The sequence below is a fragment of the Cheilinus undulatus genome, linkage group 8, assembly GCF_018320785.1.
Source record: "Cheilinus undulatus linkage group 8, ASM1832078v1, whole genome shotgun sequence".
Lineage (NCBI taxonomy): Eukaryota > Metazoa > Chordata > Actinopteri > Labriformes > Labridae > Cheilinus > Cheilinus undulatus.
Window position 1 is genome coordinate 49,748,053 of NC_054872.1, and position 24,718 is coordinate 49,772,770.

At 39.7% G+C, this 24,718-nt stretch overlaps 1 protein-coding gene across 1 annotated transcript; it reads left to right on the forward strand.

Annotated features, from left to right (window-relative positions):
- The first annotated feature begins 4,486 nt into the window (after nucleotides 1–4,486).
- Nucleotides 4,487–24,718, forward strand: nes (nestin). Its single transcript, XM_041792533.1, has 4 exons — nucleotides 4,487–5,994; nucleotides 13,036–13,160; nucleotides 18,612–18,673; nucleotides 21,549–24,718. Exons 1-4 carry the CDS (start codon nucleotides 5,164–5,166, stop codon nucleotides 24,197–24,199), a joined length of 3,669 nt encoding a protein of 1,222 aa, XP_041648467.1. The 5' UTR covers nucleotides 4,487–5,163; the 3' UTR covers nucleotides 24,200–24,718.

Consider the following 24,718-nt stretch of genomic DNA (forward strand, 5'->3'; position numbering starts at 1 on the left):
TTTTTTTTAGATGGGGGAATCTCTGCACAGCTTAACTTCTGCTCCTTTTTTGCCACATTATATATGTCTTATCTGAAGACATCCTTTCAGAGGAGGAGGAACTTTGTAGATGTTGTAATATTTGATAGAGACAAATTTCATCACTGGCCACCAGTTCTGCTGCAGAAGTTGAGCCTGGTAAATATAATCACCGATCAGACGACATCAGGGCTGTCTGGTTGAAGTATGTTCCCTATTAGCCTTCTAACTTCCTAAAAACACAAACACAGTCAGTTCAACCTTTGCTTCTGAGCATAAACAGTTGATAACAAACCTCCTTCATACCAACTGGTAGACAATACACTACTACAATATTTGTTTGTGCACGCTTTGATAAAATGGCTGCAGGTCATGCTATATTGTCATGCTATTCTTATGTTTAGGATCTTTTCTCCTACCTATGCAAACCTGTGCAGTACAGTTAATGTACAGTACATGCTGTCTTTTTGGATTTGCACTGGTGTTTTCTTCTGTTTGCATATTGCTTTTGTTGATTAATTCTTCTGTAGAGATGGAATATTGTGTGCAGAACTTGTGCAGGACAGATTTTGTTTGTAGGACATTAAGGTGTAAGACAGGAGTCATCAAGTACGTTTGCACAAGGGCCAGATTTATTCTCAACAACAGAACTGGCCAGACCCCTGAAAATCCCAGAGAATGGGCCCTCACTAATTGTGATTTAGCACTAATATTAACCCATTTTTGACACTTTTAACCACTTTTTGCCTCTTTAACCCATTTTTTTTTTTGCAAGATTTTAACCCCTTTTGAACCACTGTTTCCTGCATTTTTGATCCCCTTTGTGCCACTATTACCCATTTTTGACACTTTTCTTCTATTTTTTCACTCTATAACCCATTCCGTTACATTTTTTCAACAATTTTTTGTAACTTAAAAACCAATTTTTGCCACTTTTAACCCATTTTTGATACTTTTTGCCTCTTCAACCCATTTTTGCTATTCCTTAACCTATTTAAACCACTTTTTCTTCATGTCTTATCCCTTGTGAGCCACTCTTTTATCCATTTTGTCACTTTTTTACCCATTCCATCACTTTTTTGCACTATTTTTTTGTCTTTTTTCCTCTTTTACCAATTTTTTGCCACATTTTAACTCTTTTCACAACTTTTTTTTTTATCCAATTTTTGTCCTGTTGTGCCACTTCACAAGCCATTTTGCCACTTTTCACCCTTTTTTGCTACTCTAACCCCTTTCACCACTTTGTCTGGTCATTTATGCAGCACTTCTGCCAACATTAACCTTTTTGTAAATATCTACTCATTATGTAATTTCTCTAAAAACAGATCAAATGTGAAGCCATTCTCAAACTATTTGAATATTAATTGTTTGATGGATTTAACAGCTGCAGACATTTAAAGCCAAAGGTTACTCTTAAAACCAAAACATCTTCTTTTCCTTCTTTTTGGAATTTCATGATCTTTCAGGGGCTGGGCAGGAAGCTTTGGGGGGGCCTGATATGGTTCCCGGGTCGCCAGTTGATGATCAGTGGTGTAAGATATGCCGTATCATATTTTAACACATCACATTTGTTTTGCATGCAACAGTTTCGCATACCTGTGAAAATAAAAAAGTTAACAGATTAAAACAAGTGTCTCTTCTGAACAATAACCATACTCAAAACAACAGATATGTGATGAAACAGAATAGAAACAGACATAAGCTACAGTGAAGGATGGCTTTGGGTTTGTAACGGTAAACACTGAAGTGGTGTTAAATATTATTCAATGTTTTGTCTGCAGTATGAGCACTTTAAAAGATTATTTAATATCCCAACAATATGTGCTATTATAACCTGTCATGTTACAGTTCATCAGAGTAAAGCACTGCCTTTATAGATTTGTGTTCTTGAAATAAGTTCTGCAGGATGTTGTAGTTTTAAAAAGTTGCCACTAGATGGAGATGTAGAGGTCTGAAACCTTCCTTTACATCTGAGTCCACTCACACCATGTATGAATATGAAACTTTCAGGGTGATTTGTTTTTAAGGTTAAGGACATCACACCTTAAATTAAGTGAACAGTTTTCCAAAAAGATACTGCAAAGCATAGTCTGACAACCAAAGTGTGCATGCAGAGCCCTGACCAGTCCCAGAGACTTGTTATGGCTCTAGAGTTTCTAAAAACACATTCAAGTTACAGGAAATGTCTGTTTTCTACTCATTTAGTGTAACGTTTCCTGTTATTGTGTCTCAGTAAATGATGAAGGTGAAACTTCTCCTGCTTCAGGAAAGGAAAATATACCCACAAGGGGAAATTTGGCTTAAATTTACAAAAATCAAGATAATATACAGTCCTGTGAAAAATATGTGCCCTTTTCCTGATTGGTTTCTTTTTTACTTTTTTGCATGTTTTTGAATATTCCACCTCATTAAATAGATTTTAGTATTAGACAAATATTATCTAGATAAATATAAAAAATGTTTTTTAAAGGATGATCTCATTTATTAAGAGAGAAAAAGCCATCCAAACTTACCTGGCCCTTAGTGAGAAAGTCATCGCCCCCTAAACCTGTGCCTGATAACTGTAAATGAGTCTCACATCACTGTGGAGGAATCTTGGCCCACTTTTTTTGCAGAATCGTTTTAACTCAGCCACATTGGAGGTTTTTCCAGCATGAACAGCCTGTTTAAGGTCATACCAAAGTCAGGCTTTGACTAGGCCGCTCCAAAACCTTCATTTTGTTTTTTTTTTAAACCATTCAGAGGTGGACTTTCTGGTGTGTTTGGGGTCATTGTCCTGCTCCATAACCAATTGTGCGTGAGCTTGAGGTCATGACCTGATGTTTGGACATTCTGCTTCAGGATTTTCTGCTAGAGAGCAGAATTCATGGTTCCATCTATTACAGTAAGTGGTCCAGGTCCTGAAGCATAAAAGCAGCCCCAGACCATCATACTGCCACCATCATGTCTGACTGTTGGTCTGATGTTCTTTTAATGAAATGCTGTGTTATTTTACTCCACACTTCCAGAAAGTTCAACTTTTGGCTGGTCAGTCCACAGAATATTTTCCCAGAAGTCTTGGGGATGATGATGCCATTGTTGCCCAGTCTCCTTATGATTGTTGAGTCATGAACTCTGACCTTAACTGAGGCCAGTGAGGCCTGCAGGTCTTTAGATATTGTTCTGGGTTCTTCTGGGACCTTTTTTGTTATTATTTTTGTTGGCCAGCCCCACTTGGGAAGGTTCACCAATGTTCACTGTTTTCTTCACTTGTGGATAATGGCTCTCACCGGGGTTGGCAGGAGTCCCAAAGCCTTGGAAATGTCTTTGTAGCCCTTTCCAGACTCATAGATATCAGTAACTTTGTTTCTCATTTGTTCTCGAGTTTCTTTAGATGGTTCCATGATGAGTTGAGATCTTGTAGCCTGCTTCACTACTCAGACAGGTTCTATTTAAGTGAATAATCAGGCATCACAGCTAATTCATGATTTACTGGGATGGTGGGGGGATAATTCTTTATTACAGGGTCAGGTAAGTTTGGATGGCTTTTTTCTCTTAAATGAAATTAACATTTAAAAACTTGTATACATATGCTTGTCTTTAGTGGAAAACTTAAAAGCTCGTGCCTTTTTTATGCTCTATTTTTTTATCGTACACATTCAGACTGAAATTGCATCCAAACTCTGGAGTCGTCAGCCTCACTTTTCTGTCATCCTTGTTCACGTATTTCTTTGTGAGGTATGTTCTCATGTCTCTTCCTATCTGATTAAAGGCTTTACATCAGGGGTGTCAAACTCAAGGCCCGGGGGCCATTTCATATTTCATATTATATTTTTAATGTTGTGTCTCACAATTATGACTCAAAGTTGTGGTTTTAACTTTATGTCTTATATTTGGACCTTTTAGAATCACAATTTAAAATTTGAAGTCAAAGTTTGATCTTTGAAACTCATGATTTTTTATTTTATCTCACATTTTGAACATTGAAACTCATGATTTTGCATTTTATCTCTTATTTTGACCTTTTTGATTAATAATTTAAAATTTTGAGCAATATTTTACTTTCAAAACTCATGATTTTGACTTTTAGCTCACATATTGACATTTTCAACTCCTAACTTTGACTTTTATATCTTATTTTGACCGTTAAAACTAATGATTAAGAATTGTATCTTATTGTTTTGACTTTGAAAACTCCTGATTTGGAATTTTATCTCATTTTATGACCTTTGAAACCCCTAGTTTTGAGTTTTTTCCCATATTTGACCTTTATATTCATGATTTTGACTTTAACTCATATTTTCACCATCAAAAATCATGATTCAACTTTCTATCTCATAGATTTGTCTTTAAAATGCATTTTTTTGTCTTTAAATGTCATGTTTTTACCTTTAGAACCAATAAATTTGGCTTTTTTTTATCTCAGGTTTTGAGCCATTAGACTTATCATGTTGACTTTTTTAATATCAAAATCATTTATAATCAGTGCTAAGTTTTTATCCTCCCATAATTCCATTCTGGTGGAAAAGAGGTTGACATTTTATGGTTAAATCTTGACCCTGTTAGGCCCTCAGGTTAGACCCAAAGTCAGAATCTAGCCCCTGCTGTGATTGAGGTTGACACCCCTGCTTTACATGCAAGGATGTTCAAGAAAAATGCAAAATCACTGTAAGAAATTAACATATAATTGGACAGCGTGCATTACTATTTAAAGGTTTTATCCTGCATATCCTTAGATTAAGGTTTCAGTCTTTGTCTCCTAACTTTTTCCTTGCAGCTGAAGAAGGCATCAGCAGTGAAAGAGTTAATCTTGGGCATTACATCACTGCTTCCCTCTGCCCTTTCCCATCTCTTTCAACCCTCCTACCCCCTTGAATCTCCTCTTTCCTCTCCATCCTCTCCCCTCCCTCTCCGGCCTTCAGTCTCCTCCCCCGCCCCTCCTCCCATCCTGTCCATGTGCCCGGCCCCTTCATTAACTCCACTATGAAAGGGAAGCCTCTTACTGGCAGCCACACTCCCAGAGCCTCTTAGGAGCCTCACTAACACAAAAACCATCCCTTCAGACTCAGGCCTGGACAGAGAAATACAGTTGGAAGCCAAATCATAATTAGTGTACCTCTGAGTGAGGCCTCAGCTTGCCAAATCGCTCTATTTTCCAACACTGACATGGAGTTTTTCAGTGTGCATAAAACCTTTCAGCACCCTCATCTGGGTGAGGAGAAGCAGCAGATGCTGAACCTGAACCGACGCCTGGAGACCTACCTGAGCCGGGTCAAACACCTGGAGGAAGAAAATGCGCAGCTTGCACAGGAGATCCAAGCCTTACGACGCAGCAGCCATGGAGCTCTGACAAGACGGAAGGGCCTGGAGGAAGAGCTGCGCCGAGGGAGGCTGGAGGTGGATGCAGCCTGGAAGGACAGGGTCTACATGGAGATGGAGGTAGAAAGATTGGTGGAGGAGCTCCAAGCCTTGGATCTACTGAGGCAGAAGGAGGCTCAGGCCCAACTCGAGGCCAAGACGAAGCTGGAGAGGGGCAGGAAGGAGCTGGAGGAGGAACAGAGAGCACAGGTCTGGCTGAGACAAAAGGTCAGTCAGCTTGAGAATGAAATGAGGCACCTAATTCAAACACATCAGGAGGATGTGGCCCACTTAGAGGCCAAACTGACCCTTTCTAGAACCACAATGCCCCCTACATTGACGCAAAGAGGCCACCAGACCCCAAACCTCCTTGAGCTGGGAGAGGAGTTCTCCCAGAGGGCCACCAGGACATGGCAGGAGGCTGCAGAGGCCTATCAGGGCCAGTTAGCTCAGCTGGAGGAGTCTCTTAACCAGACCAGGAGCCGTTTGACCCAAGTGGAGAAAGAGAAGAGCGAGGGCCGGCTGAAGCTCCAAGCCCTGGAGAAGGAGATTGCTTCAGCTCAGGAAATCAGGATGCACCTGGAGAAGACCGCCGTCCAACAGGGGCAGAGATACGACCAGGAGATCCAAGAGCTGCAGGTAAGAGCAGAGCATCCATACTCCTATGAACAGCAGGCCTACCCATAGATGTCATTTTCTAGAGCAGTGATACTCAACCCTGCTCAACCAAAGAGCCAAATTGTTGAAAAATACCTTTGCAAGATTCACAATCTAAGTGGTGAAAAGTGGCAAAAATGGCATGAAGTAGCAAAAACAGTAAGTTAAAGTTGGCAAAAATGGTCAAAAAGCAGCAAAAATGGGTGAAAATTGGCAAAAATGGGGATAAAAAATGAAAAAAGATGGATGAGAAGTTGCAAAAAATGAGTTACCTGTGGCAAAAATGGTACAAAAGTGGCAAAAACAAGGCAAAAAATGAGTGAAAAGTGACAAAAATAGGTGAAAGCACTCAAGGGTGGCAAAAATGGTCAAAAAAATAGGAAAACAAGTGGTATTTAATGGCAAACAGCAGCTTAAATGGGTGCGAAGTGGCGAAAAGGGCAAAAATGGGATAAAAGTGGCAAAAAGACATGGCATTAATGGGCAAAAAATAGGAAACTAGTAGTATTTAATGACTAAAGGTAGATTAAATGGGCGAAAAGTGGCAAAAAAAAGGTGAAAAGGAGCAAAAATGGGAAAAAGTGGCAATAAATAGGGAAACAGTGGCAAAAATGGGCAAAAAGTAGGGAAAAAGTAGCATTTAATGACCAAAAGTACCTTAAATGGGTGAAAAGTGGCAAAAAATCATATATATGGGCAAAAATCGGAAAAAAGCGGCAATAAATTCAGGAAAAAGTGGCAAAAATTGCCAAACGTGGGAAAAAAATGGTATTTAATGACAGAAGGTAGCTTAAATAGGTGAAAAGTGGCAAAAAATGGTATAAAGGGGCAAAAAAGCTTCCCTTTTTTAAGGTTTTCTGGGGGAATAATATTTAAAATTAAGACATAGAAGAGCCACATGTGGATCCAGAGCCACGCGCTGAGTATCACTGCTCTAGAGCATTGGCAGTCAACCTAAGTAACTAATGCCCTTCTTCAGCGTGAACAGATGAACTTTCACATATACTGAAGTTTAAAATAACAATTCAGTACCCTTTTCCCCGCTGTGCTACGCCCCTGCCTGGCGGGCCACGTATAACTGTGCCACGGGCCAGATTTGGCCCCTGGGCCTTGAGTTTGACACCCCTGCTGTAGACTAACTTTGACCCATGCAATTAATGTGGCATGAGAAGTCAGTTTACTCAGTTTACTCCTGCCTTTAACACACCTAACTGCTGATTCTGAGAGGGTATTAATAAGGAAGATTAGAGGAAGTGACCTGTTTCATAAGCTCTGGTCTGAGAGAGAAAATGCTGGTGTTGTGGAAGTGTTGCACCAAAGATGCAATGGAAAACATCAGCATTAGTTTTGGAGTCTGGCTGAGAAAATTAAATTAAAATGATTATTATTTTTTCTCAGCTTTTGACATTTTTAACCAATGATTTGGAAGTTTATCTCATATTTTGACCTTTTAAACTCACAATTTAAAATTTTTGTCTCACATTTTGACCATTAAAAATATGCTTCAAACTTTCTTTCTTGTTTATTTGCCTTTTGAAAACATGATTTTGACTTTAAATGCCTTTTGAGCTAATAAGTTTGAATTGTTGTCTCAGATTTTGAGCCTTTAAACTTAACACTTTTACTGTTTAAAATCTCAAAATCATTCATCAGTGATCAGTTTTTTTTTCCTCTCATAATTCATTGCTGGTGAAAATGAGGTTGACATTTATGGTTAAATGTTGACATTGTCCAGCCCACATTTTGGACCCAAATTCAGAATTTGGCCCCTGCTGTGGTGAAGTTTGACATCTCTGATCTACAGGGCTGATGTCAGCCTGTACTGTTGTTAAAACGATGCATCACTGCATTCCTGCTTTATCTATAAAACGCAAAAATGATAGAAAGGATAAAAACAGCTTTCCCTTTCTTGGATGAGAAAGATTCAAAATTCTGCAAATATTTTACAAATGATGTTTTTAATCAGCTTTTACACAGGCTTACAATCTTCATTAAATTAAAAGTAAACTCTTTTTAAAAGGTGGCCGAGGTTGGTAGCAGCATGGGTTAAATAAAGTTTCTGAAGAACAATGAGCAGCTGTCCAGAAATATAAATATTCTGAAGTAGGGATGCACAAAATCAGATTGTTGCTGATGTCCGATGTGCTGATATTTACAGATTAATTTTAACCGATATCGAAACTGATATTTAACCCTTTAAATTCTACAGGATCACCGGCACTCCCATTTGCATATCTATTTTCAACCGTGGGTAACCAAATGAGATAGAACAATAATTCTTTTTGCATATAAAACCAGAGGAGTTACACTAATGTGCCACACACTCAGTGTGTTCCAGAGTACTGTTTCCTTCTAGAAATATCCTTCCTTCTATTGTTTAAATGTAGTAAAAAGCACACACATCTAAAACAATGTAACATAATCAGGCTATAATTATGTTGTTTTCTTGCAGGTCACCAGTCACACTTGTTATTGTTTCAGCATGGTCTTCTGCAAAAAAATGCATGCTCAAAAGAATCTGGTACACTTAGAGGTTTGATTTCACTATTTTGAATAGTTTATTTCTTCTAAAAATGCTGTCTTTTTTTTTGCAAATTGAGCAAAATTTCATTTTTTAATTTCGTTTTTGTAACAGTTTATAAAGATGAGTGTATTTCAAAAATGAAGTTATGAACATACTCAAAATATTTTTTCTTGTTTGAAATGATCTTGTGTGACTTTTGTACAATCACAATTTTCAGGGATACTGCTGTGACATTGCTGTCTTTAGGAAAATGTGTAAAAAAACAAAATTGTTTTCATTTTTCTTGTGATTTTTTGCACTTTTGAGTATTTTAATTTGTCACATATGCATCATTAAAATTTGGGTTCTCAGGGTTGTATTGATGTATAGCCAATTCAAATACTCAGAAAAAAGGCACTACAGCATGTAAAAATGTAAAGATATGCTCTGGTGGACTTGTTCTATGGTAGGTCATAAAGGGTTAAATATGTTTTACATAACTAAAACTATAGTCCTTTGAACACAATTTAAGGTTTGAGGATGAAAAATGAAAAAAAAAAATTCTCGAAACACACTTTACAGTTTAAAAAAGAGGATAAAAAAAGAAAAAGACCTCAACTTACACAGGTCTGTTGGTTCAGCATAAAACTCCACTAATTTATTACTAGATATGACCAAATATTACAGTTGATATATGCGGATATTCACCGCCAAAAACTTCGGATGTAAATACCAGCAGACATTTTGATAACTGCTGATACTGATACCAGGCCGATAATATCGTGCATCCCTACTCTGATGACATGCGTAAGTTAAAAAGAAAATATTGATTTAAATCTTGGCAGAACCAGAGAGCAACAACCAGACCTTATAGTCACAAGAAAAATACCCAATACCTCAGCTGGCTTATGGGTAAAACCCTGCAGCATTTTCTTTAATACAGTCTAGTATAAATGAGTGACAGGTGACCTGGCACGTCCTGTACATGTGTGGGTCATTTGATCCAGTAAAAGCAGAGTCAAAGTACTGGCCTGTAAACTGACTCAAGTAAAAGTAAAGGGTATCTAATTTAAAGTTTACTTTAAGTACCGAGTAGCTACCAGGGCTGGAAGATTTGGGAAGCTAATATAATTATGAAGGGTTTTTTTTTATATTGCATTTGCAATTTAACATGCGATTATGTTTTTTAAATGCCTCATCTTGTGTATTTTTCAGCAAACAAGCAATAAACCAGTCCATATCATAACCTATACAATATTATCTATATCAAACATAAACTAGTCTGATAGGCCAGGCCTAAATGTAAGAATGACAACATGATGCATGAACCCGTATGAATGACTTATCTTTATTTATCTGCTTTTATCTCAGTTGTAAATTTACTGATTAGAATATCTTAATGCTGTGCTACCATTATAAACACTGAACAATTTTAAGATTATTTGTAATTATTTTGACTCATATTTAATCATTTAGATTCATTTAACCAGGAAAGCCTCACTGAGATTATCAATCTCATTTACAAGAATGTCCTGGCTGAGAAAGGCAGCAGCACAGTGAACAGAGTTACAGACCTGAAACATTAAACATAAAAACAATAAAAAACAGATCCTGAGTCATGGTTTAGAAAGTCATCAGTGAAAACATCTACATCCTAAAGCATCTTACTCCAAGACCTTTAGGAGACCAGCCCTCCAAGACATCCATGTTCCTGCAGAAGATTCCAGGCCAGGGGCGTAGCAGAGGGGGAAAAGGGGACTTATTTCCTGGGTCCACAGTGGGGAAGCGCCCTAGAGAAGCCGGCAATGAAAAGTGTGTTTTTATTTATTTGTTTCTTAGTAATTTAAATCAAAAGCGACTAAATGAACCATCAACAGACTGATATTTGTATCAAATAAAATAAAATACAATAAAGACAGGCCATGCTCCTCCCTTTAATGGTGTAGTCCAGCACTGTGAAATAATGCAAGTGAATTTCATTTAACCTTACTGCTCATAAATGAGGAAACTGTGGTTCAAAAACACATTAAAATGCAAAGATATTTGTAAAAATCATATAATATTTGTTGCTTGGCTAGCCGGTTAAGGTGGGGCTCTGTGTAATATTCATTCTGTACAGTACAGTACAGTTACTCTGGTTAAAAGTTACTTTAGTAAAATGACTGATTTCAAAATGTGCCCAAAAACTCTGTTACAGATATCTGAGTAAATGTGTTTAGTTACCTCCCACCTCTGTTTCTATCCAGACTAAAACCAGGATCGATTTACAGAATCCATTCCCATCACTGAAATCTTTTTAGGGAATAAAGCTGCTGCTTCCATGGAAAAGCAAAAATCAACTCTGGGACCTTCTGTCTATAAACAGTCTTCAGAGTCGTCCTGTGTTCCTCCTGAAAAGTGTAATCTCTGACAGCTTCAGAAGTGTGTGTCACAAACAGACAGAGTCTGAAATGATGAAATGACAAACCACAGGAGAATGTGAACAGTTGATAACAGCGTTCCCATGAGCTGACTCTCCTGTGGTGACATTGCGTGTGGATTGCACCAGTGTTAGAGTCTAATAAAGATCAAATACTTACAGACGAGATGATGTTTTTCCTCCTCTGTTGACCACGTATTTTTGTAACAAGTTTCTGTCTTTTTTCCTGTGAAGCAGTTGGAGTATTTCATCAACCTTTGTTTAAATCTCAAGGACCCATAGAGAGCACACCCTAACTTTTAATGATGGCTCAAACAGTGGTTAGTATTCATAGTTTTAATTCACTATAATGTGTTTCTATGTCCCTCTGAAGGCTTAAAGGAGCATTCATGACTTGCTCCCATTGGTTCCACTGAACCCTCTTAATATTCTGATGGATTGACAACATTTGGGTCTGAAAGGGACCAGGGAGCTAAATATTTATGGGTTAGGGCTGATGGGATTAGTTCAGGGTCACAGTGGAGTCTGAAAGGTGAAGCATCTGGAAGAACAACTCTGTTTCCTCTAAATGGCTCAAGTGATTTATAAGACTGATAATAAACCAGCCTGTTATGTAAATAGCAGCACAATTAAGGGCTATAATTAGTGCATTAAGTTTGTTCAATCCTGATTAATCTCATATTTTATTAGCCCTCTAAGTACACGTTGGACAAGCCACTGCAGCCACAGTGATGTCAAATAAATCCACCATTACTCCTTAATGTCTCATTTCACTAAAAACAAGCCAGAATTTATATCAACCTTGTGATATTGAACATGTCTTTTTACTGCTCCTTTATTGTCTTTTCAGTACATAATAAATTCCCTTTTCTCTGGTTTTCATTTTATAATGTTAAACTTTATTTCTTTCAGAATAAAAGAAGATTTGTATCCAAACAGGAAGTCTAAAGCCCAGTTCAGACCCAAGATTTGCCACATGGCAGGACTATTGTATAACATTTTAACTCTCATTGCACTAGCACAAGAACAGAAAACCTTATAGACCTTATGCCACTTTAATCCTGCTTTTGCCATTTTTTTTCCATTTAAGCTGCCTTCAGCCATAAAAAGCCAAATTTTCTCCCATTTTTGCTACTCTTTGCTGCCATTTTTTACAAATCTTCCCACCTTTTTGCCCATTTTAGACCCTTTTTAGTCATTTTTTGGGTACATTTTTTTGATGATTTTTGACATTTTTTGCCTATTTTGCCGCTTTTAAACCATGTTTGCAATGTTTAACTTACTTTTACTGCCACTTTAACCCCTTTTGCCACTTTTAATCTTTTTGTTGTTGTTGTTGCTGATTTTAACACAATTTGCCACTTCTTTTTGTCACTTTTCACCACTCTCTGCCACTTTATTCCTGCTTTTTGCCATTTTTTGCCCATTTAGGCTACCTTTTGCCATCAAATCCCAAATTTTCTCCCATTTTTTGCTGCTCTTTGCAGACTTTTTTTTCCAAATCTTCCCACCTTTGTGCTGCCTTTTGCCCATTTTAATCCCTTTTTAGTCTTTTTTGCTACGTTTTTGGCGCTTTTTGACATTTTGCCATCTTAAGCCTATTTTGCCCCTTTTTGACCGTTTGCCACCATTAACTTATTTTACTGCCACTTTTACCCCCTTTGCCATTTTTAATCCATTTTTTGCTACTTTTAACCCATTTCGCCATTTTAATCCTCCTTTTTGCAATTAGTGTTTCCATTTGTTCAATGCTGCTTTTTGCCCATGTTAGTCACTTTTCACTCATTTTTTTCACTTTTGACCATTTTTTGCCTCCTTTAACTCATTTTAAATGTATTTTTTAACAGTTTGGCTCTTTGGCTGAGCAGGGTTGAGTAACACTGCCTTATTAGTTTGGAGTGAGTGTTTGGAGAATTGCTGGGCCCAATACTGCCTGGCAACAAAGAAGTGAAGATGTTGGCCCTTTATTCTGTCATCATCTGAGCGAGCCAACAGTAGCACAAAGCAAGTTTATTTTTACCCGTTTTCTGTCTCTGTGAGAGTGCTTTCATACCTTTTTTTAACCTCTTCCTTTTCCGTTTTTCTCTTCCTGTTTTGGCAGGAGCATTTGGAAGGCCTGGAGGCGGAGAAAGAGGAGCTGGGCCAGCAGATCGAGGGTATCCTCCTGGAGAACCGAGGCCTGCTGCAGGCCAAGATGTCACTGGGGCTGGAGGTGGCGACATACAGGTACGCTTCAGTGCCAAGAAATATGACTTCTAGAGTTTAAAAATCATCTCTTATTAAAGTCAGACCATCACTGAATGCTTACAGTAACAGATTATCCTGCTGGGGTTTAAAGGAACCAGAGCCGGTATCAGCAAAGGGTAAAAGAGTTTATCTGATCAACAATGACGTGTTTGAAATGTTTTATTTTATTTTTTAAAACTTCTAGTTTCTAGAGAAGGCAAAAAATTAAATCTAATATTTGCAAAAATGCTAAGTATTCTACAATAGAAATCATCAAACACATGTCGAGGATAAACATGTTGTTCCTGAAACAGGGTGTTAAAAGGACTGTAAATTTACTACTAGCAGTGGAAATTTCACAAACAAAGGGCTCAACCCATTAAAGACATCATTGTGATCTTACCCACAGGATTGTGGGTAAGCAGTGCTGTTGTCCTAGATTGCAAATAAACCATCCTTTTTCAAAATGAGGTCAAAAATATGTGAAGTATGGCAGCATAAACCATAATTTTACACTTTAGTACACCGTGAGAACTAAACTCCATAGAGAACTACATAACACAAACCATGGCGACTGTAGACATGTAAGTACTCGACTTTTGTCGTTTTTGACAAGAAAACAACTCACTGCTGTTCTCTGTTCTTCTTTTAACAAAGAAATGTCGTCAGGTTCTGATAAAACTGGCGCTTTAGCAGCATCCACACTAAGCTCTTCTGCCATAATTGCATCGGGCTCTTGTTGCTGCTTGCTCACGTCACAACTCTGCTGCGCCTGGAAGTACTTCCCCCTCCACGCTGATTGGTCCTGTCATGTTCTAACCGGGCTCAAACTGTTCAGACAGGAGCTTGGAAGACAGATTCACCAGTGAGAAACACGGAATTGGCGTTTCCATTTGCTTTGCAAGGTTAACTAAAACAGGGAAAACGCAGCAAATTGGTGGGAAAAATGGGGAAAAAATCATAGAGAGCAAAATGCAGGAAAAAAAACTCGTGAAAATGGTAAAAAAATGGGGCAAAAGTGGGTTAGTGCAATGGAAATATCCATCTTTCTATCCATTTTCTACACCGCTTATCCCATTGGGGGTCGCCCGGGGGCTGGAGCCTATCCCAGCTGTCACTGGATGAGAGGCGGGGTACACCCTGGACTGGTCGCCAGTCAATCGCAGGGCTGACATATAGAGACAGACAACTTCCCTTTTTTAAGGTTTTCTAAGGGAATAATATTTCAAACTAGAATGGCCTTCTGAGGTGGCAGACCCACGCCTAAGCAGCGCCACTGAGGAACTCACGCTCCCATTGATTATTATGGTGTTCAAAATTTCGAAGTCTGACAAAAACCGAACGGGTGCGTGGATCATCACCAAAATCTGATCGATTCTTCCCTGTCACTATCCCAATATTCCCTGAAAGTTTGGTGAAGATACGACTTTCCGTTCTCGAGTTATCTTGTACACATACAAACAAAGAAACAAACAAACAGAGATACGGAACCCTTTACATAACTCCTGCCGATTTCATCAGTGTGGGTAATTAAGACATAAAAGAGCCACATATCATCACTAAAGAGCTACATGTGGCTCCAAAGCCACTGTTAAGTATGACTGGCTTATAGGTGTGGGGGAGTCTGGAAACACTGGTCTGAGGGCTTCCATAGAAGTCAATATAAGGACTCCTTGTTGTGCTGCTAATGACCCAGATATCGAAGAGAAAGTGGCAGAAAGAACCCGTAAAGTTACTCCAGCTTCTTAACTCTGTGACATGTTGAACTCAACATTGCATGTTAAACTAATATTCTTCAGAAAGGGAAGTCTCCGAGGTGTAAATGAAAGATCTTTCCTCTTAAAGTAAAAACAAATTTCTCCTCACTTCTTCATCCCAGAGCAAAGGATCCTGCCGTGTTTGTTGTCTCTTCATTTATTAACTGCCTCCTTACATGTCAGCTTTGTATCCTGTTAAACATTTCCATCAAAGGTGCTGAGATCAAGCAGACATTATTATAAGCCTTTTTTCAGTCCTTGTCATTTAAAATGCATCAGCAGAGAGGTATTGATAGAGATAAGTTTTCTCCCTCAGAACTCAGCAGTGTTGACTTTGACTTTTCATGATGGGGTGGCTTTAATGAAGTGTCATTGTAGCTGAATAGAGCAGAAGCCTTGACTTCACACTGTGATGTAAAGCATTCAAAGTTAAGCAGGGTAGAAGATCTGAGTAACAGAGCTGTTTGAAGTCAGCCAGGCGTGGGATGAATGTTGTATGTAATGTTACCTATGTTTGATGTTTGTTAAAAGCCTCCTCTGTCGTGCTTTCTTGGGAGCACACTAAATAATGTTTTTCTAAACTAATTTTCAAAAACTTTCTTTTAAACTAGGTGAAGGGAATGATTGAACTCATTATATGGTTGTGCTCCAGCTGCAAACTTACATGCTGATTCTGATCTTTTAAGCAGAAGGTACTATTGATTTAAGATCTTAAATCAGCGTTACTCAACCCTGATCAACCAAAGAGCCAAACTGTTGAAACATACCTTTGCAAGAGCCACAATCTAAGAGATGACAAGTGGGCGAAAGTGGCGATAAAAAGAAGTTACAACTGGCAAAATAGGGGAAAAAGCTGCAAAAAAAGTGGCCAAAAATGGGTGAACGGGTTAAAATAGGCAAAAAAAAAAGACAAAAACTGGGTGAAAAGTGACAAAAATGTGGAGAAAAGAGTCAGAAATGGGTGAGACATAAAAAAATGGATTACTAGTGGCAATAATGGTCAACAAAGCTTTAAAACATTGGTAAAAAAAAAAAAATGGCAAAAATAGCAAAAAAGAAACAAAAAGGTGTGGGGAAATGAGTGAAAAGTAACTCAGTTTGGTAAAAAGGAGCAGAAAGGTGGAGGAAAATGAGTGAAAAATGAGTAAAATTGGCAAAAAATAGCAAAAAGCTAGGGGGAAATTTAGTAAAAAGAGACTACATTTGGTAAGAAGGAGCAAAAAAGTGGGGGAAAATGAGTGAAAAATGACTCAAATTGGCAAAAAGGAGCAAAAGGTGGGGGGAAATTTAGTAAAAAATGACTACATTTGGTAAGAAGGAGCAAAAAGGTGGGGGAAAATGAGTAAAAAGTAACTATATTTGGTAAAAAGCAGCAAAAAGGTTGGGAAAATGGGAAAAAGTGACAAGAGCCACCTTAAATGGGGAAAAAGTGGCAAAAAGGGAAGAAATGCAGTTTGCAAAAAGCAGGATAAAAGAGGCAAAAACTGGTGAACAAGAGTATAAATGGGATTCAAGTGGCAAAAAGGGTAAAAAAGGGCAAAAAATATCAAATAAGGACAATGGAAATATACAGACATAAAATAAAGGTTGATAATTAAGTTTGACAATAAAAGCCCACCGTAGAAGTGTGAAAAAAATTGCAATGGATAATTCTGAGGTCAAAGTTTCCTTTTTTATGGTTTTCTAAGGAAAAAATATTTCAGATTTAGACATAAAAGAGCCACAAATCCTCACAAAAGAGCCACATGTTGAGGATCACTGTCTTAAATTAAATAGACATTCAGGAAGGGCAAGCAGGGAAGGAGCCACAGGTCTGAGTCAAATCTGGAGGATTATTGTCCCGGGACCAGGGGCACAGGACCAAACTGCCATCTGGATCCCTGAGTGCAACCTTTTCTGAGACCTGCAGCGTCTTTGCTTAAAGAAAATAATGTTAGATTCAACTCAGGATGAGCAGATTTCTGTAATATAAAGAAGATGAAACAGCATGTCTCCAAAGATCAAACAAAACTTTACATTACAACTCCAATTCCAAAAAAGTTGGGGCACTGTGTAAAATGTCAGTATAAACCCATTTTTTATTTGTATTTATCAGATGTTGAAACTGAGACATTTTACCAGTTCATGAAAAATATCTGCACATTCTGAATTTGATGACAGCAACGCATCTTAGGGACGGGGGCATGTTTACCATTGTGGAGCATCCCCTCGTCTTTTAACAACCCTCTGTAAACATCTGGGAAGTGAGGAGACCTGTTGGAGTTTATAGAGAGGAATGTTGTCCCATTCTATCTTCTCAACAGTCCTGTGTCTTTTTTTTGCCAAATTTTCCCTTTTATAATGTTCAAAATGTTTTCTATTGGTGAAAGGTCTGGTCTGGCCATTTCAGGACCCAGACTCTTCTCCTGTGAAGCCATGCTGTTGTGATGGTTGCTGTACATGGTTTGTGATGTACACGGCCTTCCCTGACAGAGACGGTGTCTTGGTGGGAGCATGTTGCTCTAAAACCTCTATCTTCTTTGCAGCATTGATGGTGTGTAAGCTGGATGGTTTCAAAAAGAAATTCAAATTTTGATTCATCTGACCACAGAACAGTTTTCCATTTTGCCATTTGCCATTTTTTTCCAGCCTTTGTTGCCCCGTCCTTACTTTTTTTAAATGTAATGCTGCCATTAAATCCAAAATGAGCCAATATGTTTCATTATGTCTCAGTTTCAACATCTCATTTGTTGTAAAATATGGGTTTTTGAGACTTGAAAACCATTGCATTCAGTTTTTATTTACATTTTTCACACCGCCCCAACTTTATGGACTTAGGGTTGTCTGATAAATAGCACAGAAATGCAGTGTCTTCTAAATTCCACCAGTTAGATTTTTATAAAGCTGCATAAAAATCTACACTCACACAGCTAATCTTCTCATATTTCATCGATTGAGATGATGAGTTTAAACACTGAGCCTGCTGCTCAGGATCGCTGCAGACGAGTGCTAAACTCTGTCCACAGCTGTCTAGACTGCAGCTCTGAAGCAGCAGCCTCCGTTGCCTTTGACAGAGTCACTTATGCATTATGCATTTCTATAGTGGTGTCTCCTTTCTCCTTCTCCCCCCTTTCTTCAAAATATTGACCCTCACCTTTCAGCCAGATACCGATTTATGAGCTGTGGGAGTCTAGAGTAGCAGCAGAAGGAAAACCCGGGGATATTTCAGCTATATTCAGTGCATTTGAAATTCTTCCGTATCATATGTTGAATTGCATCCCCTGTGATATATAATTCTTTAACAAAGCTGGATCTCGCGGGTGAATGCAGACATTAAACAGCTAAATTAAATCATGCTTGCATGCAGACTGCTGTGGGTGAAGTGTGAACAGAGACTGGTATTAGTGCTGCATGGGCTGCTCATAATATCTGCTGTCATCATGTGTGTCGCTATGCTTGTGTCCCGTCTGGGTGTGTGAGGAATTGATGGCAGAGGTCTGTGCGCTGCAGATGGCTCCTCAATGCCTGGCCCTTCACTTCATTACCATAACAACAGATCTCAGTCTGCTCCTGCTGCACAAGAGCAACAAAAGTCGCCCTTCAGTCCTCCACAAATCCACTCGTCTGTGTGCAGCAGCATGTTGTCATTCAGACACTAAAATGTTAAGATTGTAATTTTCAATCTGATGTTTTTGTTTGTTTTCTGTCTCCACAGAGCGTTGTTGGACGGTGAAAGCCTGCAGGGAAACATCTCTCAAAGAAATATTTCCATCACAGGTAATTTAAGTAAAAAAGCACACCACCACAATGTTAGTGACTGCCTGAAATCATACACTATTCTCAGAATAGGTTGTTTGCAGATGAGGTGCAGATGGGGGGCAAGATGGAATTTCTGCATAGAGAAAGACAATCAAAAGGCCATGTTTTGTGCTTTTTATCAAGTGAAGTACAGAATAAAAACATTCTTAAGCTGCTTTTGTAAAAAAAAAAAAAAAAAAAAAAAGGAAAATGTTTAGAGAGCTAACAGAGAAACGGAAGCACGCATGGATAAAAAACAAGGCCTCCATCTAAAGCTTGGATGAGTGGTATAACTCAACGCTCATTTATGGCCCATTTCTACAAAGCGGTCAAGACAGTTTTGTCATGGTTAAGCACAACAAACTCCAATCTTGCCTGTGTTTCTTCAGCTGAAGTCTGTCCAGCCCTGTAAAGTTAACTTTTTTCATAAAAAGGCGCGTTGGAGAACCGCACATCATCACTCTGTTGCGTACTCCACATGGGTTTTTTGGCTAACAGTACATATACCATTGTGTCAGTTAACACTGTGGGACCATTGTTGTTCAAACAAGAAGAAAAGACACAGGTTATTAAAAGGTTTTGACCGATAAATTGTAGCCACTTTTACTCCCATTGAAGCCATTCATTGTGCCATTCTAATGATGCTATCCATGCCTTAGTAGCCCCTACAGAAGCTTTTCTAGTGAGCCTGAAACTTGGATGACTTCAGGATATTTGAAGATTAAATCAACACTGCTATGTCTGATACTGAACGTCTTCCTATCCTTTATCAATCCCTCTTCTGCTGCTAGCTTTGCATGCTAACTCTCAGATTGTATCCCACGATGCTTTGTGCAGGCTAAAGCCGGGTGTACACTGTGCGATTTTCCTCCTATTCAGCCATGAATTTTGAGACGCATGACTCACTTTGAAGTTGGGCCAACTTTCAGACGGATTGGGCATCATTTGTTGTGCTGTGTACAGGGGGGTAGGACGGCAGACCACGGCCCAACTAGGACCTGACAACCTGCTCCCGACTGGTCGAATGGATTTCTGGCATGTTTGATATTTTGGTCATACAACTCCAGACACTTCACAGCAAGAGCAGAAACGCGAGCAGAATTAACAACTTTGGGGGATTGTTTTCCTTGGTAAACTGTCCTTAAACATCCTAAATTACCATGACAACAGCTGGAGGGACTTTCTGATGCACCCCCACTATGATAAAGGAAATAAATGAGCAGGAAACATTCCTACCTGCGGACCTGCAGCTGACACAGATGGTGATGATGCTTGTGTGTGTGGGATAGAGAGAGAGAGCGACAGCAGGAGACTGAGAATATGACTGGAAACACTTCACCCTCAGTTTGTGAGACTTTGACAAAAAGAAACTCCGCGCATTTCTGTCACAGTCCGTCCCAACTTCACTCGCACAGTGTGAGCACTCAGGTTGTGTGCAATGGTCGTGCGTCGTAAGCGATTCAGTCACACAGTATGAGTTGACATTCTGCCACGACTGCCGTACGGTCGGCTTGAAATCGCACAGCGTACACCCAGCTTAAGATGACCAATGGCGGGTTGTCATGCTTTGCCAAACTATGGGTCCATGACTACGCTGATCATGCAGGTGACGGCCTAAATATCTCATATTAGGGACAGAGAGTCTGTGACGTGTCCCTCTGTGTAACTGCAGACAGGAACTGCTTTAAATAATGGCACAAACAGAACCAGTGCAAAGAAGTGCATGCTCTTTTTTGGTAAATAGGTTTGTATTTTAAATACTTGTCATAGAATGATTATTTTATCACTTTTTGGTCACCAAGAGATGAGAAAACATTATTGATCACTGTGGGTCACACACATAAACATCTTTGAGTTATGACTTCATAGTTCCTTAAATTTTTAAAAATTCAAGTGGCAATTACAGTATTCTTAGAGCCCAGGGTGTCCTTAAAAGAAATTATGTTATGAGCTTGACTGTGCACCATAGGGTTAATGTTTTACAATCTTTATAAGACAAGAAGTCTAAGTAAGACAAATTGGTTTAAACTTGCTTAGGGCTATAAGGGTTAAAAGCATGTTTATGACAAAATGAGTGGTTTTTTTTTAATACGTTAAAGGGGCTAAGCAGGCGCTTTAGCTCAGTACTAGACTCCTCTAGATTCTTGTCTCCCTTCATCTGGCTAGACAATACTAGATGCCAGGAGGAATTTGTGATATTGATCCACTCCACAACAGGAAGAAGGAAAGAAGGATAAAAAAAATCCAGTTTTGGAAAGTGCAGAGATTGTACTTAATGTACACAGGGATTTGGCATTCACACGTCATCAAGATCATGTGACTGCAAAAAAACTATATTCCATAATCCTACCCTTTATCTCCACTTTGATTCCAACATTGATGTCCATGCATCTCTATAGTTAATATCTAGTTTCACCCTGAGAGCTCCTTGTTCTGTTGTCACATCAGTCTGACTGAAGATGGGGTCCTGACTGAGAGGGCTACGTAGACTCTTTGGGTCCTGTAATGTAAGCCATCTAATGTGGTCCCCAAAGGTTATTGGGCCATATGGCTAAGTCCGGTAACTTAGACAGCCGAGAGAGGAAATGATGATCAATATCTCCCCATTAGTGTCCAGTCACCAATGAGAAAATGCTTTGATGAATGAACGAAAACTAGAGTGGCAGGTTCTTCGTAGCATCTCTGCCACATTGAGATAACAGGATGATTTGAAACATGAGTGAGGGCACACATATCTTAGGATATGCTTTATTTGGCAGAACTGCTAAGTGTCATTTTGAAGACACATCAATGCAGCCCTTACAGTAGCCTTGTTCATTGTGTATTCATGAGCTGTGCTTTTTTTCCTCCACAGATGCAGCTCTCAATCCTCGTGGGGTTAAAAGGAATTACCAGCTGTCTGCAAGCCACAGAACCACTTCCCATTCATCTGTGCGTGGCTTAAGAGGAACAGGGCCAACAGTCAAAACTATACCACCAATCTGGAGTAGAAAGCCTGTTACTCACACTGAAAGTCCAAGGACGTCCATAAAACCAGCATCAGCAACACCAGAGCCTCCTTATCCAAAAATACTGCAGGATGGAGCTGTTGAAAATTTCAGACCACAGGAGGTTCAAGAGAAAGTCACCTATGCTGAGCCTCTGTCGCCTCCTAATGAATGGGAGGCTCCTGCTAAAGCAACCGAGGACAAAGAAGGTGAAGAGGCTGGAGTGGTTGAGTCTGTTATCAGTCACCAGAATAGAGAGGCACCCTTAAAGGATCAGTGTGATGCACCAAATTTCACACCGTACAGCATCAAAATCAAAGAAGAGCTTCACAGTTTCTCTGAGGACTCTGACTTGGATGTGCCTTTGGATATACCTGCAGAAAAACAAGATCTGGACGTGCCATGTGCTCCCATTTCAGCATGGGAGGAGAAGAAGTATGCAGAGCATGCACAAGGGGAAACCTCAGATTCAGAAACAGAGGCTGTACGGGAACCAAATTTTGGATCCAGAACCAGCAGTCCAGTGTCTGAATGTGAGCCTGAAGATGGTGGAGATGAAAACATCTTGAAGGCAGATGCAGCGGAGGTGAGGCAAGAATTAAGCTGCCCTCTAAATAATAAGAATGATACTGAAGATAAGTTGTACCCAGATGGAGAGGAGATGGATACGTGGGACAGTGTAATAGAGAGGAAGATGGAACGAAATGACGATGGCATGAAAACAGAAGAAGAAAAACTGCAGCATGCAGAACCAGAGGAGGACATATCAGCAAGAGAACAGAAGCATGGAAAGAAACCGGATGTACAGCAGCAGAAAAATGTCGCCTCTTCAGTGTTGGACACTGAAGTTCATGATCATGGCCATGATGTTGCACCAGACCAAGATGATGCCCTGCTTTCTGACAACGAAGAAGATGACGATTCTCCAAACGTCTCCGTGTCATGGAGGACAGAGCTGGAGAGCGACAGCTATGCTCAGGAAAACACTCTCGCCGATACCCGTCCTCTGATTCGGTACAAAAGTGACGAGACGGATGCAAACACTCATGCGTCACACATGGATGAAAGTGAGTCCAGTGAAGGTGAACAGGAAAAGAAGGTAGGAGAGGCGGGAACTGGAACGTGGGGGGACGGAAAGTCAAAGAAGTTTGGCACTATGGAAGATCTGTGTGAAGAAGCAGAAGGTGAAGAAGCTTTGGATGAGGAGTATGATCTTGGGTATACCCAAGGCAATGGTGGAGCTGGAAGAGAAGAAGCTACACTGGCGAATGCAAATGAAAGTGCTCAAGAGCTTTTTAGGAAAGTTAGTGAGGGACACTGGGATGTAGGGACCGTAGACCTCACCAAAACCATGGTGGACTATGACGAGGAGTTGGAGACAGACAGACTGGTAGAGCAGGAATTAGAAAACCTAGCCACAGACAGCTACAGCACTCACTTTGCACAGCAGCACGTCAGCAGGAGTAAGGATATTCTGCATCTGATGACTAAGTCTGACTGGGCCTTTGGAGTGCAAGAAGATGCCAGAAAACCCAAGACAGATGATACGTCTTCTTGTGCAGAGCCTGAGGTGGCAACGCACCATGAACTTTCACCTTTCACTTCAGTTATATCCCAACCTTTTGAGAATCTACATTTCAGTGATTCACCTCCAGTAATGCCTCAAAGAGAAACAGACCAGTTGGCTCAATGTGGAGATCAAGATGCTTCAGAGCAAGTGGAGGAGGAACATAATACTTTTATGGTGACACATGCCGATCCAATAGATCAAACCGGCTTTGGTGACTTCCTCGACATGCCTAGTCATGAAGACAACCAAGAGGAGCCAAAGTCACCAGGCCTAGAAAACTTGCAGGAAGTGGCTAAACCCACTGAGGAGGCTGTAGCTGTGGAAGAATCCACTGTATCTCAAGAAATCAAGGATGTTGAGGACTGCGAGGAATTCCCAAATGTTCCTGAAACAGCTGAATGGGACGTCCTGGAGAGTCAGTTTGAAATGAGAGATCAGAATGAAAGCTGGGATAACATGCCAAAATCAGCTGACTTTAAGGAAGAATTTATGGCAGAGAAAGCAGAACCCCTTGAGATGTCCCCTGAAAGCATACCTGAGAAAAATGACATCTTCAGTGTGAAAGAGTCTGACGAATTATTGAGCATAAATGACAAAGACAAAGGCCTCCATGGCTTCTTCAGCTCTGGTGTACAAAGTGACCTCTGGATGTCCTCCCTGGAGACCGGTGCAACCTATCAACCAGATGATGCCTGTAATGAGGCAGCCGAGCAAACCAATAGGAATCAAGGACTTGCTGACACCTCCGACTGGGGGAATTTGGAGAACACAAACAGGGCTTACGAGAACTCAAAGGTGGACATTGATTCAACAAAAGCCTTTGCTGGTAAAGCAGAGAACAAGGAGATGAAGCAAATGTTGTCCAGGAATGTGGAGGGGGAGTTTGTTCATTCTGAGGAGTCTGAAGTAGAGGGTGAATCCTGGTCATCTGGAGAGGAAGCGGTATAAAACTTAGCAAGATGTTTTTGTTAAATTGGATTTAGTTTTTAGTAGGGATGTTGATAGATACCTTAGTTTCTAGTCAGTTAAATTAAAGTTTAAATTCAGACTACCAGACCTACCTAAGGGGCAGATCCACAAAGAATGATTGCAACCCGCTGAAAGCCCCAGGATTTGCTGGACATTTGTGCACGCTATTAGCTCCTTTTTTCACTATATTGACAAAAGACTTTGGGGTTCATTTGGATTAAAATTGCACCACTTTTAATGCCTGTGGCAGCTAGTGCTTACTTTGTGAATTAGTTGCTACATGCGCTAAGAAATTTGCAGATGAACTGAGCAATTTTGAGTTTTTGAATATTTTATACTAACAGGCTGAATGCAGTTAGTGTGTAAGCTGACACGCCTGATGAATTTGTTTCACACATCCATCTGGTAAACCACTTATAGACAGTGTTTGGGAAAGGGCAGAGGCTTTGAAAAAATCCTTAGAGGGTGATTGGATGAACATTCTGTGTGTCACATCTT

Bases quoted from the DNA above. Each gene is read 5' to 3' on its own strand.
- nes (XM_041792533.1), top strand. From the start codon at position 5,164: ATGGAGTTTTTCAGTGTGCATAAAACCTTTCAGCACCCTCATCTGGGT. The intron at 5,995-13,035 runs GTAAGAGCAGAG...CTGTTTTGGCAG, and splicing joins AGGAGATCCAAGAGCTGCAG to GAGCATTTGGAAGGCCTGGA. The intron at 13,161-18,611 runs GTACGCTTCAGT...CTGTCTCCACAG, and splicing joins CTGGAGGTGGCGACATACAG to AGCGTTGTTGGACGGTGAAA.